Source organism: Pygocentrus nattereri, chromosome 5 (assembly GCF_015220715.1).
Source record: "Pygocentrus nattereri isolate fPygNat1 chromosome 5, fPygNat1.pri, whole genome shotgun sequence".
Classification (NCBI taxonomy): Eukaryota; Metazoa; Chordata; class Actinopteri; order Characiformes; family Serrasalmidae; genus Pygocentrus; species Pygocentrus nattereri.
In genome coordinates, this window is record NC_051215.1 from 13,184,560 (window position 1) to 13,200,698 (window position 16,139).

General features: G+C 39.3%; 1 protein-coding gene across 4 annotated transcripts in view; it reads right to left on the bottom strand.

The window, feature by feature from the left end:
* npnta (nephronectin a) overlaps positions 1–16,139 on the bottom strand; it is a 92,268-nt gene that overhangs the window by 2,144 nt on the left and 73,985 nt on the right. For all 4 annotated transcript variants that reach the window (XM_017701408.2, XM_017701406.2, XM_017701407.2 and 1 more), the window contains 4 exons: positions 12,547–12,990; positions 7,901–7,990; positions 6,197–6,295; positions 2,931–3,190 (listed from right to left, as the gene is read on the bottom strand). In XM_017701408.2, coding sequence (XP_017556897.1) covers positions 2,931–3,190; positions 6,197–6,295; positions 7,901–7,990; positions 12,547–12,990 — 893 coding nt within the window. The remainder of the gene's footprint in view (positions 1–2,930; positions 3,191–6,196; positions 6,296–7,900; positions 7,991–12,546; positions 12,991–16,139) is intronic.

The window sequence follows — 16,139 nt, forward strand, 5'->3', positions numbered from 1 at the left end:
AAAACAAAAAACACTGAAGATGGCAATTTAATGCAAATTTTAGTACACAATTTCTATTTATTTGCCCAGTTTAAGATATTAAAAACACAAAGAAAATACCATACTTTTTGCACCAGCCACTTTGTATGTGATCGAGGTTATCTTAGGTAATTTAGGGAAATTACAAGGTTATTGTATCCCATACTAACTGGTGAAGTCCCTTACAAATTGTGTTACCTGGTAAAACTAATCCAGCTCAAATAGGGCTATGGAAGGATTTTGCTCAGCAGACTTAATACTATGGACAATGGCAGTTTTGTCACTCAAACAATATCGCCTCCCCAGAGGTACTAATCCATCTTAAAAAGGGCTATAAACTTGATAGTTATCTTTTATTGTGGCACTACTGGTCCGGTTTTGTCTGCTCTAAGTTACCGGTGTATCATGACACCCTAGAACATGAATATTTCTTAACATATGATATTTACTGCTGTATCAGCCACCTTTGCTGAAAAGCATCTTCTTGCATTCTGTACACAAGTCTCTCACTTACAGCTCATTAAAGACAAATTGGACAAATTCTCAGGAAAATGCAGATTCTAATTATTCCATCTGTGTTTCGGTTTGTAAGTAGAGTGGATTTTTTTCTTATTTGAATTTGAGGAAAAGTTATGTGTGTACACTCCATTTTTGCAAAAAGAAAAAAAAAATCCTAAATTTTTTTTACCTTTTTCTGACAACAAAACAATCATAAAAATGTCAGACATGCAGCCTGAAAGAGATTGCAGACTGAATGTAAATGACACTCTTTATGTAAGTAACCATAATTAATTATAGGAGTCCTCAGTTTCATATAAATAATTGTGTTGTAAATCAAATGTACATTAAAATGTCAGTGATAACTACACTTATCAAGATTTACAACTGAGCAGTAAATTCTAATTTTCAGACAGGTTAATAGAGCTCTTGCTGTTTTTGTCCTTAAGTCCTCCAGTTGGCCCTGTTTCTGTCCTGTTCTGCTCCAGGATCTGATTTTACAGCCCCTGATTATTTCACTCCTGTCAGGCCGACTCATGACACATCAGGCACTGGCACGCAACACAAATGTGAAATGGCTGTGGGCTCTTCAGAACTGCTAACCTCTGAGTTTTTCCAAAAAGAATCTCAATTCAATAAGTAAACTGTGAAATGAAATTGTTTCTTTATGTCTCAGAAGATCTAAAAATTTCATTAGATGTCGCAACGTGTGAAGAAATCTGCACAGCTGTCACTTCACATCACTGAGAATAACGCATAGCAAAGACTGAGGGTTTCATTGACTCTCATAACAGGATCACCAGCCCTCCTGATCTCCTGATCTCCTTTTCCTGCAGGGTTTATTTCTAACTATGGTTGCATGATATGCACATAAAATACGATATTTGATAAAGCTGTTAAATATCAGGATGATAATATGAGAAGGGATACATTTTATTATAATAAAAATGAGCCTCTGACTGCAAGCACGGACTATGTTTACTATGTAAACAGAAATTCAACATAGAAATCCAACATCAAAACATACAAAACTACAAAATCGCCATTCATTATTGTGGAAAATCTGCATTTCCACATGTGCTTCATATAGTGGTATGTGACAAAAGGCTTTAGCAGTGTTTACTGTTTATTTAAGGTGGAGAAAGTCAGAAAGATGTACTGGTGGTCTCCAACCCTGGACCTGAAGATCTACCTTCCTACAGACTCCAGCTCCAACCGCAATCTGGTAGACCTGCTCGAGCTAATTAACGTACTAATAAATCCATGACTGGCTGCATCAGAAGCGTCAGTGTCAATTAAGGAGGGGTAGCAAGTTAAATGCAGGTCAGAGCTCTTTAGGACGGTTGATGACTGCTGTTCTGAAATATTTAATATTTTTTTGGATAGTACTGGGTTCGACTGGACTTCAAGAATGAAAAATTTGACATCCCTAACTCCTAAAAAATCATCTGATTGCTGTTCAATGGCAAAAACTGGGAAAACTGACCACTTGACCGAAGCTAAGCGCAGTGGACAGTTGCATGGTATAAGCTGATATGAATTATTTCTTACTTGAAGTTCACTGAAACAAGAGGAGAGATTCTGTGGACTCTAAGCCTTCAGTCAATACCACATCTGTGTTTGTAAGTCGGAGAGGATTATCTGAATTTGCTGAAAAGCTTTTTCTATGCACACAAGCTTGTTTTGTGTGCTTTTTGTCACTTCAGACTGTTGAAACAAACAGAAAAAATCAGATATGCAGATTTTAACTTTTAACAGAATGCAAAATGAATGTAATGTAAATTCTTGTGTAATTATGTAATTAATCAAGGAAATATGTAATTATATTTACAAAAAATGTTACCAGTAACTCAATAATAACTTCCAAGGGCTAAAGACAGGCTGATCACTGATGTAAATGCTAGAATGCCACGTGCCTGTGATTCACTGTGTCTTATTATTTGTCTTAGTATGAGGTCTGCAATGAGATTCTTCTAAAAGCCAACCTCAAACCAGAGCAGCAGAGCAAACAGGTGCATACCTTCCTGGCTTACAAAAAAAAAAAAAGACGACTTTCAAGAAATTTCTTCTTTTTTTTCTTTGCTGAGAGTAAACATTACACAGTAAAGAACACATTTATTGGATTGTTAGCCATTATACATCAATTTTTCTTTTCAAAAACGTTTATCCAAAATTGTTACAAATAAAGTTTCCAGCATTTTGCAATAAAACTTCAAAACTTAACTGAAATCTGAAAGCTGAGAAATGTGTCTTAGAATTGTTTCTATTGCTCAATCAGTGAAGTCGCAGTGGCTACATAGCTTTAAGCACACAAGCTGATATAAGACTACCATTGACTGTTAGTCACTGGTCATATTTTTGGGCAAAATATCCCTTCAGTACTGCTCTGCTAACTCTCTGAAGCGTGTACTCACACTTTCCAGTCCGTTGCCCCACAGTGTGATCTGCGTGGATCTCCAGCCGCTCCCACCTGTTCGACCCCACACGGCTGGGCTGTGCTGACGGCCCTTCTGCACGAACACTTGCAGCATGCCCACGTGGTGACCCGCCATCTTATGTCGGAAAGCCAGACACAGGTTGCCCTCGTTCCAGGGCATGGTCAGCGGGAGAACCAGCTGGGCTCCACGTCCACTCCTCTTTCCCAGCACCTCGGAGATGGTCAGATACTTGCCCCCTGCGTCACAGCCAACCAATTTCATTCAGCTACAGTGCAATCACATTCTCTTAACAGTTAAAGTGCTCATTTCCTACATTTTACGTGCATTTTATTGTTTTTTTTCTCCCAAGGTCCACTTATGACATTTGAGTGGTTGCATTTCATTTTTATATGACCTTTTACATGACCATCAAATTAAACAGGCTGTTACTGCGCCTTTAAGACTAATATATGTAAATGAGCTCTGTTCTGACTCACTGTGGCTCATTAAAAAAGTTCTTTGAGCTGAGACACTCCTGCTTTCACATACTTCACATAAACATTTCATTCAAAATGAGCTGTTTTTGCAGTTTACTTTACACATGTGGGCTGTATAGGCATAGATGTCAATACAGATTACCAGTATAAAATATGTTTTTGATGCTGGAAGTTTATGGCCATATAAAGCTGTAATTCAGGAAATGTAATCTAATACAAGTTCTCCACAAACTGGCCAACAATTCTGTCCATTCTTTTTCCCTTTTTGGGTTTTTTGACTTTTTTAGACTAAAAGGTAATCTGATCAGTTGTTCATCAGGTGTCTGGAGCACAAAATGCTTTAGCAAAGATACATTTGCCCCTCAATCTCAACTCACAGATGATGCTACATCATCAGAGTCTTTTGTTCTGTCAATAAAGTGCTTGAGGGGGCACAACCCCCCTTATCCAATAAACCGTGGGCACTAGGCTTCTCTGTTTGTAGTAACTATCCACACACAGTTTTTGATTTTCTTCAGCATTCCCATCACAAAACAACACCACAGAATCAGAAATATAATAGCTAACAAATACTAAAATAAAAATATGTGCTTTAATGAACAGTGGCGTACCAACACTAGCCACATTCAGAAACCAATTAAAGCTGTAAACTGCACTTTACCCAGCACAAAACTAAGTTATATACTCACAAGCAGAAAGGACACAGTGCTGTTGATGCTTATCACCACTCTTTGTAGTCCCCCCCCCCCCCCCCCCCCCCCCCCCCCACACACACACACACACACACACTTCTGGATAATAAGGCTGTAGTTCCCTGCTTAATTACTGTGAAGCAAAGATATAAACAAATCATTGTCCTCAACTCAGAAGAGCTGCAGCCATCTCGATGTAGCTTTGAACCTCCTAAGCAGTTTTTTGTTGTTGTAAGGTACCATTCAAATGAATTAGCTGTGCCATTTTGCCGTGCCACATGCTCCTTCTGCGCTCACTTTAATATTGAAAATTAGTTTTCACTTGTTGCTGAGCTTACTCCATGTGTTAATCTGAGACCGAGTGCTGTCTGTCTCTTAGACTCGAATGATATCTGTCCACGCCTCCCTAGAGAGGTGTTCCAGACATTCCCAATGGGGAGGAGACCCCGCGGAAGACCCAGGACATGTTGAAGGGACAAGATCTCTCGACTGTCTTGGGAACACCTCGGTATCCCTCCGGAAGAGCTGGAGGACGTGGCAGGGAAAAGGGAGGCCTGGGCCTCTTTGCTTAGGCTGCTGCCCCCACAACCCGGACCCGGATAAGCGGTTAAGGGAGGATGGATGGATGGAAATATTAGTATCCACTAATCACTGTGTGGAACTTTACAAACATGTATTCATTTTTATCACCATTAAGATTTTACTCAAAGTAAAAATCATAATAATAGTACTAATAATTTTAAAAATCCCATTAGCACAAATGTAATTGTCATTCTCAGCTTTGATTAAATTATCTTTGAATACTCAGTCAACATGGTCGCAGTCATTAAATTGATCCACTCGCAGGGTCCGAGACATTGAGGCAATTACACATGTCAACCAGAGATGTCTCCAAATCCCCAAAAACTTACATAATGTAGTTTTAAGTACTCTCAAATAGACTTTCTTATGTGGGTTCTGACCTTGTATGATATACTATTATAAATACAAATTAACACATTTACAGACAAAATACAGGCTTTGAGATAGATGTTACTAGAGTTTTAGCTATGTCACTTACTTTAGTCCCTGTCTATAGATAACATGTCACACAATGTCAGAAACCATATAAGCAAGTCTATTTGAGCTTACTTAATGCTGCACCATGTAAGTTTGGAGGATTTGCAAGGACGTATTGTAACACTGGTTACACTTCGGACTCTTTCTGGGTGAATGTGATGATGGCAAGAGTTTTCAAAGAGAACTCAGTCAAAACTTATGTAAGCGAGTCTTCATCACTCTAATGCTGATTTTGCCTTTGAGACCTAAACATCAAGCCAGACCTTCTTTTCGAGGTTATGCATGTTAATTCGTAAACACATGACATGGTCCAAAAAACTCAATCTGCAAACTCCAACGCCTCTGAGTTTTAAATGGTTACTTCAGGATTTACAGGGTGGCTCACAGCAGTGCAAGGACACCATCTTCAGTTTTTTTCCCCCCTGACTCAGTACTGTTACTTCATGTTGTTATGTTATAAGTGAAGTTTGGGGGGAAGCCCCTTGCCTCAAGCCCCTTTTTTTTCCAATCTTATGCTGTATAACTGAACAGCCTCACCTTCCTTGCCTGGGATGCAGCACTCACAGTCTCCACTGCTAACCCATCTCCTTCCAGTTCCTCAGTCTTACATCAGTCCTGCTACAGCTTAGAGGGATGTGGCCTTCTAGCTACAGGCAGAAGCTGCCCAGAACTCCAGCTCAAGTTCTCAGAGTTCTCCCCCTTCCCTCAGTCAGTCGTCTCTCATACTATCAACATGCTGAAGGCATGGTCTGAACTCACAAATTTCAGTTTTAACAAAAAACCTTGGCAGTCTTATTAACACAATTTAAAGTAAGTATGTGATGATTTAGGCCTGCAGTTTGCACTACATAAAACTGGTGGTTAAAAGTTTCTTTGGCCTAAAAAAGCAAACTTCAAACACAAAACATGCCTTCTGCTTTATTGGGTACAAAGATGAAACTATGAAACAGTTTTTTGCCAAACTACAGCATTAATAGACTTTTAAAATGTAGAACCAACTTAGTAAAGTGTTTACCTGAAGGGTCTGGTACTGTCTCCCAGTGCACATCACCCTCTCTGACCTGGATCCAGCCACAGAGACCATGATCAAACGAGCAGCTCAGATATCCAGCCTCTGTGAAGCAAAGCATTACTAAACTGTTCAAAAATGTTGCCGTATCTAAAAAAAAAATCCTGTCTCTGAATACTAATGCAGCTAAACATGAGTTTTAAACAGGGATAAGGCCGGCATCCATCATTTTGTCATGGAAATGGATATTCACAAGTGTTTATGAGCCAACGAAAGCTCTCTCCATGCCAGACTGCTGATCCCTTGTTAGTGCTGAGTGCCATGATTAAATCATTAGACAATTTATGTACTTCTGACCTCATTTTTTAACTGTATACACGTGACACCATGGATAATGATGTGGGCCGAGTGCCCAGACACAGATTAAACCTTGTTCTAGACTAAAAAAGGAGTCTCAGTCGAAAACAAGTGTACTTTCCAAGACTAGGCTTAATCTTATGACCAGAAACCAGGTCAGACAGAATGTGTAGCAGATATTTCAACAGTGAGCCTAGAAGCAGCTATTTACTCAGACAGGATGTTATATGCCATGTTAGGTAAAGTCAGAGACCGCCGTTCATTTATTTCACTTCCAGACAAAATGGACATTAGTACAAGCTCATTTTTCAAGAGATATATCTGAGGAGATTAGATGTAAGACAATCTGCTTGAATAAGGGAGGAGGAAATCAAAGGAAAATAAGTAAAGTTTCTAAAACTGGAATTCAAAAAATGACCAGGTTGACCACCAACACTGCTCCCATCACATAAACAGCACTTTCATCTTTGAGAGAGAGGAGATAATGAAGCTCCACTCTTACTTCATTTCTAAATAAATCCGCAGAGGTTTCTGTCCATCCTTCCACTGTGAGACGACAACTCCGCACTAAGAGTCTGAAATGATGTGTAGTTGTAAAGAAGATGCTACTGACGTAAGGAAGAAAGCTTATAAATCAAACAAAGAAGCTGTTCTCAGAACAATGGAATGGTCACCCTGGAGTTCAGTCCTCAACATCATTGGGTATATTTGGATCATGAGAAGCAGAAAACACAACCAACTTCTAAGACTGAACTTTGGAGGTTGAAAAATAAAAGCAGTCTGGAAGCTATAATAACATATTAAATACTGAAAAAATGAAATGATCAGCTGTTCAGGCACCTGTGTAATTTTCTGTATGTTTTCTGCTTCTTTTCCTGACACTGAAAAACTAATAATCTGTACTTAATGGCAGTTTTGACTGGAAATGACCTGAATGAAGAGTACTCTCTGACTTTTACATGCACCACCATTTCAGAAATGGTTACTTTACAAGAGGAATTTGATGTAAGAGTAACTTTAATGTCAGTTTAATGTAACACAATTTTATTCCAAGTAATTGTGGACCATATCAGTTGGACCATTATCCATAAAGTGTTCACATAATGGGAAGGGCTTGCTGGCATTTCCGAACAGGAGAAATAATAATAAATCTTGGAAGGGCAATGGAATGGTGTGTAAGGTATATGAAGGGGACAATACATGTAGAATATAGAATGGGCAACTCTCATAGTTCACACTTTGCCTGCACTGCTGCATGTATTGATCTTCTGTCCAGTTGAGATGTAGTCAGTATTGACAGTAGAGGATGGAAAATGGAGCCAAAGTGCACTGCAGAGAAATGAGCCCACTTACCTGGGTCATCTTTTACTTCTTCTTCTGTGTTACCCAGTTCGATATCATAATCGATATCAAGAACATTGTTCTGCCCATGATTCCGTGGTACTATAAGGAAAGAAACAACCCAGGATTTACTTGGTTTTAGAAGCAGCACAATTCTGTTGACTGAGAGCAAAAGATTTATACTATAAACAAACACACATACACTCCACTGAAAAAGCATTGAATTGATGTGATTCAAATACTGAAAGACAATTTTATCTTTGACAATAATTGCGTTGCTGCATCTTATTTTACTAACGTGGAAATGATGTACATATATTAATCAGCACTACCTTTTTCAGTGGAGCCTCATTTGCTCATAAACACACAGCAACTCCCCTAATAGTGTGAAAAATTCACATTCAACTAAAAAATCTTGGCCAAGACAATCCTTCTATTTTGCCAGCACTCTTGTTGGAGGACAGGATAGTCATTTCAAATAAATCTGCTGTCGACACTGTTGACTGTGCTATTATTGCTTCTTTTATTGCTAATTGGATGATATTTCTAAACCAAAAGCTGAGCAGGAAGCCTTAAGCAGGTTTTGTGACAAGAAACGGTGCCCTGGCAAGTGTTCACTGCTTATCGCACTGTGGGAGAAATATGTTTGAGAGGCTTCCAAGTCATGGAGTAATGGTAGGACAACTGGGCGAATGCTGGATGATGAAGTAAAATGTCACCCCGGCCTTCACGAACAATGAATTCTGAGAAAAAAGGAGCCCGCCTAATAATCCAACCATAGAGAGTGTGCTCTGAACCAATCAGCAAAACCCCCATATCTGAGTAAAATGTGCTTTATTAATACACAGTGGGTCTGGGGCTTGAATGAAGCAGTTTCACACTATCGGGGCAGACGATGGTTCAAATTAATGGTCGGAAAAGAGCCAATACGTTATCATCAATCATCATAAATGATGCCATAAAATACTTTTCTCAGTATATCATCGTATTGGCAGAATGCTAAACTGTATGTATCAAAAAAATACAGAGAAGAGACGGCATCCATCCAACACCAGGTAACATTATTTCGCCAATATCAGCAGAAAATGCTGGATATTAGCAGGACAAAAATCACATTGTGTAATGTGATGTTTTCAGCTGTGGCTTTCTTCCTGTAGGGTTGTGGAGTGCTTGAGTAGTTTGATCAAGAGAGCCTACTTTTTAGCCTGTTTTTTTAAGCTGAGTAGTTTTTCTAAAAAAGGAATATCAGATCACTACTCAAGGTATTCATTTAAGAAACTGGAAATGAAAAAGTGATAGAATGCCATCCCTTATTTACACAGAGCCTGTAAACAAAAATAAAAAACAGTGTATAGCAACTGCATAGACTGCATAATTGCTAACTTGAGGCCAGCCCGTTATACAGGATATGGCAAATCTAGCCTAATACAGTTTCCTTATAAACACAAAAAATTCTGTTGCACTTTTTGTGATTTATTGAATCTTTCTAGCCTAAAATGTGGTCTGGTCAGACTGCAGGTGGTGGTGAGGGAGTGTAGGCATACTGAATTATTTGAATTTTTTCTGCACATGAGAAACAGATACAAAAGAGACAATGCTTCGTGTGACTCAGAGGGTCTCTTTATATCTTGCATCAATATATAATTGGTGATTATATCACTGCACAAAAAGCCTGGTGTAACACACCCAGGAAGCATCTTGACCATATTTGACACAAGTGTAAATGGAATGAATTTTCATTGTCTGTATAAATATGTGAGCGGAAATGACTAGAAGGTGAGCAGGTAAATAAGCAAGAAAAAGAAAGACGAAGGATGCACAAGGTTGGTTTTTCCCCAGCCAAGAGTCTTCTGGGCTGCCCTCTGGGCTGGAGAAATTGTCCAAGTCAAGCATATCTGCCGAAATCATAACAGGGAAAAAAGTAAACAAAAGTAAAATGGTAATGATGCATGTGTTTTTTAAGATCTTTTTTTGGTTTCCTTTGATATGAACATGAAAATTGTTATCATGAATTAAATTTCTGAATAAAAAAAGCTCCTCAGAAAATGCTGTCCCACGTTTTCTTGTCTCTACCGAAACGCAGAGCTTTAGTCCATAGGCGGAGCCTGTGTTTAGCCACAACCCTGCACGTTAAAGCAGGAACTGAGACTGCATCCTTGTCCCTCATGGCCAAATGGTGGGCAGTTATATCCCACTGTTTTGAAATAAATGTGTCCCAAAGTCTAAAAACCTGTGTGTAACTTTATGAATTGTCACTACTGAAACACACATTTGTGTGTGTGACTATTCAAAGCTATGCTTGCTAGTCATGTTCTGGCCAGCGTTTTTGATTTCTGCTCAAATGAGCTAAAATTGTTACTACTGTAACAATCACTACAGAAACATTTGGTAATGTCTGGGTTTTGAAACAGTTCTGTAGAATGATCCATATCGCATTATTTCACTGATGTATCCTAACCAATTATTTGATATTTCCTAAAAACTTCATTTTTGCAAACATTAAAAATCGTGCTCAGTTTTTTGTTTTTTTAGAAGGTGATACTTCTGGATTGCTGGTTGCAATCCTCAGAAGAACTAAATAATGGCATATATATTGTGAAAATTGTAAAAATATCATGTTTTAATGTGATGCTTTGCCATATCACCACCCTTAGTTTGAGTAAAGCACTTTCAGCCTATCAGGACAGATGGGCTGATACAGGCTTTCATTCAGATGCCACGGGTTCATTTTCCCAATTTGAGATTGCTTTTAGATCAGAGCTCTCCATCTCTGCTAAGCCTTGTTCGTATTCATTGTTTTCTGCTCATTGCAAACATTCGGAAAGTCAAACACAGCATTGCTGGGAGGAGATAAATAAATGCTCATGGCAGGACAAGCTGCCCTCTCAGTGCATTCTCCTAAAAGAAGGATGAGCACCTGAGGGTTGGTGACATTTCACTGCTCCGTGTACATGCCAATTATAGGGCAGGGGAACAGCAAGGAGATAAGCCATCCCGAACGGGCCAGTGTGTGATTACTCCATTGATTTCAATTACCTTCCTATCGTCTAGCTGGAAACAGTATTCACCAGACACTCTCTCCTCCCCGTGTAGAGAAATAAACCATGAAATAAACAAACTCCAGTGCGCAGTCGTTACAGACCACTACAGGTGTTAAAGAATCGCTGCCGTTAGCGGTGCTGCCTTGGCTGCTTCACACAATAATTATTATTTCTAATCAAATTCAAAGACTTTCTTATAATGAGCTTCTTTTTTCTTTGCCCAACATCACAGCCACGAGATCTTTCCAGGCCATGCCTAAGACTTTGGTTCCTGTGCAGGATAATTGATTGATGTCCTTTGGCACTGCTGGCCGGTAATGTAATCGCTGTAGCTGTTGTTTCTGTTCTCATTAAGTGCTGCCATCTGGAAGGAGGAGTTTTCAGATGCAATTTTCTTTTCCAAAACAAAACTTCTGTTCACCTACAGGTGAAGTAATAGGCAAGCTGGACTCCACAGAGGGCAGTGGCAATTCAACAGCATTGATTTTGCAATGCTATAATCAATTGTAATAATATTCAATAAAGCATGCCCTCACTTTTTCTTTGGCTATTTTTTAAAAGTAAAAATCCAAAGTTATTCAAAGTTTCTCAACAATTGTGCATTCAAGACTTTTAAAAGTCATTCTCAACCAAAAAAAAATAACCAAATAGAATTGTGGTGAAAATGTCATGATGCACTGAATCATTTCCTAAAGAGCCTTAATCAAACTAATTAGTTAATTCTAAGATTTACGCTTTTATACTCTCTAATACATGATGGTGCCAAAAAGGGTTCTTTAGGGATTCCACAGTTTCCACAGGAGATGTGTGAGTGTTAAGAACCTTTAATACAAATATTGTAAATGTTCTATGTTGATTAAAAATTTCTGACTATTGCAGTCCTTGAGTTTTTCAGAATGGTTTGATGAGAAATGGTTCACTAAAGATTTGTGATTTCCGGATTTTTTTTTTTAGATTATGTCTCTCACAGTGGACATGCACCTAAGATTAAAATTTCAGACCCCTCCGTGCTTTCTAAGTGGGAGAACTTGCAAAGTTGCAAGGTGTTCAAATACTTATTTTCCTCACTGTATAGTCATTTTACTGACTATCCAAAAACACCAGCAAACCTACAAATGTCTTCTGAGTTGTTATATGTAACGATGGTAAAATAGTGATAAATCTGTTCATAAGTTTTCTTTGGGCACTATTCTGCCTTACAACGCTCTGCATGGATCCCTCCGCCATGAACGACTGAAATAAATGGATGTAAATAAATTTGAAGCCAAAACTTTACCACACAACTCATAAAACTCATAAAACAGGGTGCAGCATATATTTAACCATTTCATGTAATAAGCATTAAATTCTTCAAACGTCTGGTTCCCATTGCCACCGCTGTGAATGATTCTGACTCAGCAGGTTTCTCTAGAATGGGGCATTTCACATTAAACCACTCTGAATGACTTTATTTATATCTCGATGTAGAATTTTTGAAGAATTGGTAGAGTTCCCCTTTACAGATTTTTCCTAGATCCATACATTCAAGCCAAGAACCATTAGGGAACCGTTATATGTAAAAGTGCATAAGCAATGAGGAGGTGTTGTTTTAGACAATTTGTCTTGACCAGTACTTACTGTGGACATCTCCTCTCTGTTTCTCTGTAATGTCTTTGTTGATGTTGTTGTCTAGTTGGGTCACTGGAGGGGCAGGGGGCCTGCGGGTGGGAATCACAGGGAGCCGTGGTGTGGGCGGTGGCGCTTTGGTGGTAGCAGGTCGGCGAGGTGGGACGTACGGCTTTTGGGTGATGACTGGGGGCCTGCGAGTGGGCACAGGAGGCTTGCGGGTTGGGATGGTGGGTTTCTTAGGTGGTGGTGGTGGTGGAGGAGCTGTCTTTGGGGGAGAAGGTGCCTTGACAGTGGTGGTGGTGGTAGATGGTGTTGTTGCGGGAGTCCTCTTCGGGGTGACTGGTGGTCTGGCAGTAGTGGTGGTTCTTCTCTGGTCAGCATCTGGAATCCTGTTGTTGTTGCTGGGTGTGGTCTTTCCAGGTCTGGGAGGTTCTATAATCACTTTGGGGATTGCTAAATGGACAACAAAGGGCATTTATCAAACATACAGCATTTACAGAACACAGAAGACAACTTTACAGCATTTTTGTCTAGAGAAAAAGATAATCGAGATTGCATAGAAAGCACTGATCAAATTATACTCTTATATACTGTTAATATTGCTGATCTGATAATAAGGAGTTGTGGTTTCAATCTGGATCCCAGTTTTTGTCCAAGCTTAATACAACACCAATTCCAATGAAGTTGGGTCGTTGTGTAAAATATAAATGAAAACAGAATACGATGATTTGCAAATCCTTTTCAACCTATATTCAATTGAATACACTATGAAGACAAGATATTTAATGTTCAAATGGATAAACTTTATTGTTTTTTGCAAATATTCACTCATTTTGAATTTGATGCCTGTAACACATTCCAAAGAATTTGGGACAGGGGCAACAAAAGACAGGGAAAGTTGAGGAATTCTCAAAAAAACACCCATTTGCAACATTCCACAGGTGAACAGGTTAATTGGTGAGTGTCATTATTGGGTATAAAGGGAGCATCCCTGAAAGGCTCAGTTGTTAACAAGCAAGAATGGGGCAAGGTTCACCACTTTGTGAACAACTGCGTGAGCAAATAGTTCAACAGTTTCAGAACAACGTTTCTCAACGTGCAATTGCAAGGAATTTAGGGATTTCATCATCTACAGTCCATAATATCATCAAAAGATTCACAGAATCTGGAGAAATCTCTGCAAGTAAGCGGCAAGGCAGAAAACCAGCATTGAATGCCCGTGACCTTCGATCCCTCAGGCGGCACTGCATTAAAAACCGACATCATTCTGTAACAGATATTATCACATGGGCTCAGGAACACTTCAGAAAACCACTGTCAGTGAACACAGTTCGTCGCTCCATCTACAAGTGCAAGTTAAAACTCTGCCATGCAAAGCGAAAGCCACATATCAACAACACTCAGAAACACCGCCGGCTTCTCTGGGCCCGAGCTCATCTGAGATGGACTGACGCAAAGCAGAAAAGTGTCCTGTGGTTTGACGAATCCACATTTCAAATTGTTTTTGGAAATCATGGACGTTGTGTCCTCCAGGCCAAAGAGGAAAAGGACTGTCCGGATTGTTATCAGCACAAAGTTCAAAAGCCAGCATCTCTGATGGTGTGGGGGTGTTTTAGTGCCCATGGCATGGGTAACTTGCACATCTGTGAAGGCACCATTAATGCTGAAAGGAACATACAGGTTTGGAGCAACATATGCTGCCATCCAAGCAACGTCTTTTTCAGGGACGTCCCTGCTTATTTCAGCAAGACACTGCCAAGCCACATTCTGCACGTGTTACAACAGCGTGGCTTCATAGTAAAAGAGTTTGGTTACTAGACTGGACTGCCTGCAGTCCAGACTGTCTCCCATTGAAAATGTGTGGCGCATTATGAAGCGCAAAATACGACAATGGAGACCCCGGACTGTTGAGCTACTGAAGTTGTACATCAAGCAAGAATGGGAAAGAATTCCACCTACAAAGCTTCAACAATTAGTGTCCTCAGTTCCCAAATGCTTATTGAGTGTTGTTAAAAGGAAAGGTGATGTAACACAGCGGTAAACACGCCCCTGTCCCAGCTTCTTTGGAATGTGTTGCATGCATCAAATTCAAAATGACTGAATATTTGCAAAAAACAATAAAGTTTATCAGTTTGAACATTAAATATCTTGTCTTCATAGTGTATTCAATTGAATATAGGTTGAAAAGGATTTGCAAATCATTGTATTCTGTTTTTATTTATGTTTTACACATTGTCTCAACTCCATTGGAATTAGGGTTGTAGAAAACCAGTTCAAAACAGTAACTAAAACTAATTCTTCTGTTTCATAGTAAGAAATCACTCTAAAAACAGATGCCAGTGTTTGCGGAGGCTATCAGAGAGGATAATTATTCAAGACATAATGAGAAAACCTGTTTTTGATGGAGCTTCACATTTATTTCTGTCCCCCAAAATAATTTTAATGGTCCTTGTTCATCAAAGTCATGTAGAAACAAGTGCAGATTAGAAAGCCTTATGTACAAAGTACTTCATATCTAGTTCATGAAACTTCATGTGCTGAGAGGGAAATTATATGCAAATGATGCCCTAATTCATGCAGGTGCTTTAACAGCAAGCCAATAAAGGAACATGAGTGAATGACTGTAATCCATGACAAAATGTGACCACTCACAGAACATTGTAGCACCATACAAATAGAGCATTACATTAATGCATTTATGTAAAACTTTACACTAGTGCAGGATCCTATAGAGAACTCCAAGAGGTCGTGGAGGGCCAGTGTCCAGCACAGTATGGTGATTTACCTGCTAAAAGACTCAACTTAAGTGTTAAATGTGGCAGGTTTAGTGGGTGTGTTTGAGTAGGGGAATTAAAACCTGTGCTGGACACCAGGCCCTCCAGGGCTAGAGTTATGCACACCAACACTAGAGTGGGGGATATCTCTGAGGCTACACTACAGCTTTGATATATAATTCCACAAAGGACTTCACTCAGTCTTTTATCAGCTCTGAGAAGCGCCTGGGGTCATTTACCTATTTATAGAACTCAGAGCACTGATCTAAGACCAGTTTCATGTATTAAAGAACAGAATCATATGGCCAGTGAAAGCTGAACCTGGTAGACAGCCTGTGTAGCAGCATAAATGGAATAAGGGCATATGTAGGGTCAGTTACCTTAGCTTGAACAGACCATTTCCCACAGCACTGAGATAAAGGCTTAAAAGAAACTTTCTGCAAAAAAATAAATTTTTGCATGACCCCAAAGGTAATTCACCAGCCAAGACATGTCCGCATGCTGCAAAAATAAAATTCAGACTTACAATTAAGCTTAAGATTTATGCTGCTTCTGTTTTAGCTACGCAGAGTACTTTTGGCTTTTCTTCAGAGATAACAGTTTCAGAAATTATTTGAGAATACTTAAGTGTTCAGTAGGGTTTAAAGCAAGTGTGTGATGACAGAGACATGCAGTTTGCACAGTGCTAATTGGTGTACATAAGCTTCCATTAACTTTATGGCTACTTTAGCCCTGCCAAGTAAAAGACACCAATCATGTCTTTTCTGATTTACTATATTCGGGATAATGGGATGACTGTGCAAATTAGATTTTTGTGCAAAATTCTAT